Source organism: Phaseolus vulgaris, unplaced genomic scaffold (genome assembly GCF_000499845.2).
Source record: "Phaseolus vulgaris cultivar G19833 unplaced genomic scaffold, P. vulgaris v2.0 scaffold_32, whole genome shotgun sequence".
NCBI lineage: Eukaryota > Viridiplantae > Streptophyta > Magnoliopsida > Fabales > Fabaceae > Phaseolus > Phaseolus vulgaris.
Genome location: NW_027174099.1, coordinates 224,039 through 230,939, shown reverse-complemented (window position 1 = coordinate 230,939; position 6,901 = coordinate 224,039). Strand labels below are relative to the sequence as shown.

The 6,901-nt window shown below is 51.0% G+C and overlaps 1 protein-coding gene across 1 annotated transcript; it reads left to right on the top strand.

The window, feature by feature from the left end:
- Positions 1-2,056: 2,056 nt before the first annotated feature.
- On the top strand, positions 2,057-3,832 carry LOC137817348 (uncharacterized). Its single transcript, XM_068620634.1, has 3 exons — positions 2,057-2,180; positions 2,370-3,079; positions 3,176-3,832. Exons 1-3 carry the CDS (start codon positions 2,057-2,059, stop codon positions 3,830-3,832), a joined length of 1,491 nt encoding a protein of 496 aa, XP_068476735.1.
- Positions 3,833-6,901: the final 3,069 nt, after the last annotated feature.

The following is a 6,901-nucleotide window of genomic DNA, read 5'->3' as shown; positions in this document are numbered from 1 at the left end:
GATCGGCCACAGCGGCGCCGCTCTGTTCTTTTGCAGGTTCTTGAGGTGGATCTTGAAGAAGGACGGAGGTTAGAAGCGGTGCACACATCGATCCTTTGATGTGGCAGGTTCCAACGTTCTGGTCAACAGGCGGGATCAGTAACCGTTGATGAAGCCACGTGTCGAGCGATGGGTGAGGCGGTGGAGCGTCAGAGAAGCAGAAAGTACAACCGCTTGAAATTTTGCGCCAGTGCCACGTAGATCGGTATTGACGTGACTCTTTTAGTCTTTTCGCTGGACAGGTCTTCGCTTAAGACTAGGGGGCTTGTGTACCGCCCTGGTAATCGGAAGTGATGACGTGGCATCAAGCTACAGTATAGGCGTGTTGACAAGACGCCAGGTTGGCAGAAGGGAAGGAAGTCGGGGGGCTCGTAAAGTCACCAGTTATGAAGTTGGTGTGCTCCGATCACCGGGTTAAAGATGAAGTCGCCAGATGTAAACTCAGGCGACCAAGTGATGGAGACCGCCGGAGCAAGCATATCGCCGAAGATGAAGGTGGAGATCGGAGATCGGAGCACGCCAACTTAATAACTGGCGACTACACGAACCCCCCGACTTCCTTCCCTTCTGCCAGCCAGGTGTCTCATCCAACACGCCTATATAATAGCTCGATGCCACGTCATCACTTCCGACTACCAGGGCGGTACACAAGCCCCCTAGTCTTAAGCGAAGACTTGTCCAGCGAAAAGACTAAAGAAGTCACGTCACTACCGATCTACGTGGCGTTGGCGCAGAATTCCAAACGCTCGTACTTTCTGCTTTCCTGACACTCCACCAAACATTCTCCCAATCGCTCGACATGTGGCTTCATCAACGGTCATTTTTAGTTGTCGTTTACGCTTCCAAAAATCATTTAAGAAACCCTTAAACCCATTTCACTTTTACTGTTCCATCACCTCTTTGCCTTCTCAAACGCTCTGAGTTTCTTCTGCAAAACCCACGAAGCTCTTCAACCTTCTGAATCCTCAACTTCCTTCAGCGTTCTTCTGATCATCGAAAGGTACTCCCTTTACTTCTTCTGTTGATTTTTCATGCATTTTAACCGATTCGCATCATCCATTAACTGCCTGGTGCATACGCTGTGGGTTGTTTCTTCTGCTTCTCCCTTCTCGTAACTTAGGGCTTCGTCTCCATTACAAGGAACTTTCGTTTGTTCGTTTTTCATCCTTCTTTCACAATCGAGTCAACCTCTGCAACCTTCGCTCACCTTTCCCTTTCTTTTTCCTTTGCAGTTTCCGCGATGGCTCGTTCAAAGATCACCCCGAATCCTCCTGCCTCGTCACGAAACCCTCCATCTCAAGCTCAGAGGCCTGCAACCTCTCATCTCGACCTTGCTCAGGAAACTCCACCCATCGCCGGTGGTGCCTCGATTCCTTCCCCATACTATAAGAAGCTATACCCATGGGCCACCTCGACTTTGCTGAAGGAGACTTCTTCAGTAAACTCTCCCCTGGCGGTGCTTCGATTGAAGAAAGGGGACGAGCCCAACCTTTCATTCCACAAGGAGCATGACGACAAGCTGATGGTGCTACCTTGCCCCCCCGACGTGCCAGTTTGTGCAGACGACAAAGGGAACAACGGCGAGTTGTTCTGCTTTGTGTACACCACTTTATTCAAGAAGGTGAAACTTAGGTTTCCCTTTACTCGTTTCGAAAGGGAGCTACTAACCGAGCTCGACATCGCCGCCGCCCAGCTTCATCCCAACAGTTGGGCCTTCGTGCGGGCGTTTCAGATTATATGCGCGCACTTGGGACTACCGGCCTCGGTGGACGTGTTCCTCTTCTTGTTCGAGGCCAAGAACCCTGGGGATCGCCTTTGGGTGAGCCTGAACGGGATTGCCGGGAGGTCGATCCTCTCTATCTTCCAGCAGTCCTACAAGGATTGGAAACGCAAATTTGTCCAAGTGCGCCAAAACGACCAGGACGCTTCGCTGCTCGACGGCTTTCCCTTGTACTGGGTAAACAAGGGAAACAAAGACTCCAAGGGAAGCTTCAGGAAGCCAAGAAGCCCCGACCACATGGGTGCTTTGGACAAGGACCTGTGCCTCTTCTGGAAGAGCGTGGCAGCCGTGAACATTACCTTCCTTACCTCCGCAATCATCTCTTTTGAGTTCTTCGAGGGCCAACTCGAGGCTCGCATAGGTTAGAGCTTACCTTAACATCTAAGTCATTGCCCTGTGCTGTACCTCTGTTAACTGTTGCTCGGCGTCTTGTCTGTTGTGCACAAGACTTGGTTTTTATTTTCTGCATCACTTGTTTGCCTCATTTGCATGTCTACTCATGTGTTTATCTTTCTCTTTGAGCTGACCTGTATACCTTTGTATTATGTAGATCTCATGGTGGGCAAAGGAAAACTGGCTGAATTGAGGGCGCTCGCCCGAGCCCATGGGTTGGCGTCGGGCTCCCAGACTGTGCCCAACTCGGTGGTGGAGATCGCCGCTGCCCAGGGCAGATCGCCCCCTAAAGGCCCAGCCCCCTCAGAGGCCCTGCCCGCCCCACAACGCAAAAAACTCATCCTCAGGAAGCCAAAGAGGAAAACCCCTCAGGTGGTCCATGAGGATGACGAAGAAGACGATGAGGCGACTGAGGACGGCCTCATTACCAAGAGAAGAAGGGTGGCGCCTTCTTCACCACCTGCTCCACCTCCTCCTCCAACATCAACACCGTCCCCACCACCAGCTCCCACTCCAATACTGACTTCTCCGCCAGCTGCAACACCGCCGGTTCAAGCAGTTCCCTTGGTGGCTGCACTCCCCGTGATTGAGGCTACTGAGCCTAACTTCATGGAGAACCCCCCAAGCGCCTCCACGCCATTTGTATCTGCTGGAGGGGGTCCTCCTTCAACAGCCTCAACTGCGGGAGCTGCACCAGGCGGGGATGAAGGGGCTCACAACTCACCCATCATCATCACCGAGTCCCCCTCGTCGCCGCCACGCCAAGAAGCTCCAACTCACCAACCAATTCAAGAAGGTGGTGGCGAGACCCAGCAACAGGCTCCCCCAGTGCTTCCACGAGCAAACCTTTCCCTTGAGGTCAAAAGGGTGTGGGAACCCTTCTCAGCAAAACTCAAGATGATGGCAAAGGATTTCCCCTCCATCATATCAAAAGCTGTGGAGAGTTCCAGCAAGAAACTCCAGGATGACATCTCCGTGCTCCAAGAGGAGAATCGCCTAATAAGGATCGAGGCGGAGAAGTTGTCCTGCAACCTTATGCTTGCGGAGATCGATCATTCGCGAGTGGAGGATGCTATGAGCACCGAGCTGCGGGTGGCGTGCAAGGAGGCCACCAATCTACGCCATAGGGTGCACCTCTTAGCTCAAGAGAAGATTGAGCTGGAGAGCAAGTTGGTCCCCTATCGTCTCAAGGTGGCTGGCCTGGAGGCGTCGATTAAAGCAGATGCCGCCAAGGTAGAAAACCTTGAGAAGAGGTCCGTAGATCGGGAGGTCCTCTTGGGGAAAACTGAAAAAGAGAGAGATGACACCATGGCTAAGCTCGCCGAGGCCAAAAAGGAAAACGAAGGGATTGCCGCAGAGCTGGTCCAAGCGCAGGCGGAGAACAAGAGGGTTACTGAAGACCTTCTTCAAGCTCGGGAGAAGGCTGAAGAACTAAAACAGCAGAACGAGGGGCTCAAGAAGCAGATTGAAGAACTCGAGTTGAGCTCTGCCCAAATCCTCGCTGCTGGGTTTGACGCTGCCTTGGAACAATTCGCCTGTCAGTACCCCGACTTGGATCTCTCCATGGTGTCGCTAAACAATGAAGTGGTGGATGGGAAGATCGTTCCTTTTGAAGACTAGCTGCTTGCTGCTTCCCTCCATCACTTACTCATCTGTCTTTCTCTTACACAACTTACTTGTAATAATTTTCCTCCTTTTGGTACATGTAATTTGAACTGATACACTTCATTATAAAGCTTTTCTACCTCTTCTTACAATTTCTCTGTTTGCCTTATTTTTCCTTGTAAAAAATCACTTAAACGGAATTGACTTAGCAATTTTGTGAGCGCGACTGTTCTCTAACTGCTTCAAACTACCAACTCTCGGACGATAGTCTTCTAACAACTCGTGGTCTTTAAGATAATGAACCTCAGCGCGGAACCACTTTCCAAACAACGAATTTCAACCCAACTAATAGTTTAAAATATAGCTCACCCGATCTGCCTTATCAAAACGGGCCTTAAGTCTTTCTATTGCTTGAATTTCTCCTGATCGCCAGAGATTCTTGGCGATACCAGCTTCCTCTTGCCTTCATAGTTTGGTCATCGTTCCCTCATCTGGGGGTAAAGGCGCCTTTCGGATCCTTCTCTATCTTCCCTGACTTTCAGAGCAGTAAGTTGGATAGCCAAGTGTTCTCTTCGAACCTACCTTAGCTATCCTTTAAACTTCTTCCACCCTCTACACCGTACCTGAAATCGTTCAAGACGAGAAGGATTTTATCTTGCCTGAACTCGCTCATCGGCGAGAAGGTCTTTAACTCGCCTGAACTCGCTCATCGGCGAGAAGGTCTTTAACTCGTGCCTCTACATTGCCCCAGGGGCTACATCTTCTCTCCCCTAGAAACACTGAGGACTTTTCACTGGTGCCTCTACATTGCCTCAGAGGTTACATCTTCTCTCCCCTGGAAGCACTGAGGACTTTTTGCTGGTGCCTCTACATTGCCCCAGAGGCTACATCTTCTCCCCTCTGGAAGCACTGAGGACTTTTTACTCTAACTCGCCTACACTCGCTCGACGGCGAGGAGGTCTTTATCTCTTTCTCGCCTCAGGACGCGCGAGGGCGTTGAGGTCTTTTAACTGGTGCCTCCGATCGCTTAAAGACGATGAAGATTTTAAACTTTAACTGATGCCGCCAATCGCCGAAAGACGATGGGGACTTAGAAACTTCTTAGAAAGCATGCAACATAACTTCAACTCGCCTTAAATCACATATAAGTGACAAGGTCTTTCTTCAAAACTTTCGGAAAACAACAAGCATGCAATCTAAAACACTTTAAACTTTGAAAACTCTTCTTTATTGGGCGGCCTCATTAAAAACCCTCCTTAGGGAAAAAAGAGTGCCCCCTTCAAACTGTTTTAACAGAGACATTGCAAAGCTCTTCGTGTTTGTTTTTACTTACAAAGTTCTTAACTGTAATATAACTTGAGGTGCGTGGCGTTCCAAGTGCGAGGAATCGCCCCTCCTTCCAACGTTTCTAAGCGGTAGGCGCCGTTCCCGAGCGCCTCGGTTATCTTGAACGGTCCCGTCCACTTAGGCGACAGCTTGTTCTCCATCTCGTACTGGTGGGCCTTCCTCATCACCAGGTCGCCTTCTCTAAACTGCCTTGGTATCACCTTCGAGTTATACCTTTGTTCAATCCTTCTTTTCACTGCCTCAGCCTTCACTCTTGCCTCCTCCCTGACCTCATCCAGCAAATCCAGATTCAGCCTTCTTTCCTCATTCGAGTCTTCCGCTACAAAGTTCTGGAATCTCGGCGAGCTCTCTTGGATTTCCACTGGAATCATTGCGTCGCACCCATAAACCAAGCTGAACGGGGTCTCATGGGTTCCTGACTGCTCGGTGGTGTGGTACGCCCAAACTATACGGGGTACCTCCTCAGCCCACGACCCCTTGGCTTTCTCTAGTCTTCTCTTCAAGCCTCTGAGTAATACCCGATTGGCGGACTCTACTTGGCCATTCGTCTGAGGGTGCTCGACGGATGCAAATACTTGTTGAATTCCCACCCCTTCGCACAGCTTCTTCAACAGGTGACTTGCAAACTGAGTTCCGTTGTCCGATACCAGGCGCTTAGGCACACCAAACCGGCATACGATGCTCTTCCATACGAAGCTCTCGATCTTGTGTGCGGTGATCTGAGCCACTGGTTCTGCTTCGATCCACTTGGTGAAATATTCAATCGCCACCACCAAGTACTTCATCTGCCTGATCGCCAGCGGGAATGGTCCCAGGATGTCGATCCCCCATGTATGAAACGGCCAAGGGCTGTAAATCGACTTCAACTCCTCGGGAGGCGCCTTGTGCCAATCGGCGTGCTGCTGATATTGCTTGCAGCACTGCGCGTACTTTTTGCAGTCTTCCCTCATTGTTGGCCAGTAGTAACCTGCACGGAGAGTCCTTGCGGCCAGAGCTCGACCCCCGACGTGGCTTCCACATATCCCTTCATGGAGCTCTGCCATAATTCTCGTAAATTTCTCTCCGTGCACACATTCCAGGAGTGGGTGAGTGAACCCAAACCTGTACAACTCGCCATCAATCATCGTGAACTTGCTGGAGTTCTTCTTTATCTTCCTGGCCTCCGTCGGATCCAGCGGGAGGAGGCCATCCGCCAGGCATCGCTTGTACTGTGTTACCCAGGTGTCTGGGTCATGGGTGGCGCAGATTTGTGCCACGTTCACCTTCTCTCCCCGACATGCCCTTATTCTTGGCGATCTCAAGGTCTCCTGGGTCAACGACCTGTGACTCCTCGCCGCTTTCTCCGTCGATTTGCTTATCTGAAGAACCAAGTGATCTGCCACAAATGCTTTGGGTGTCTTCAGAGTTTCTTGGATCACCGTCCTCTGCCTACCCCGCTTGCCTGAACTGGCGAGCTTAGCTAGCAAGTCAGCTCGGGCATTCTGCTCTCTGGGCACATGCACTACTTCAAAGGAGGCAAAGGAACTCTTCAACTCCTGCACATACTCCAGGTAAGCCGCCATTTGTGGATCCTTGGCCTGGAACTCGCCTGTAACTTGTCCTATGACCAACAGCGAGTCACTCTTAGCCATTAACACCCTAGCTCCCATCTCCTTGGCCAGCAAGATACCGGCGATCAGATCCTCATATTCTGCTTGATTGTTGCTGGCCTTGAAGGCAAACCTCAGGGACTGCTCG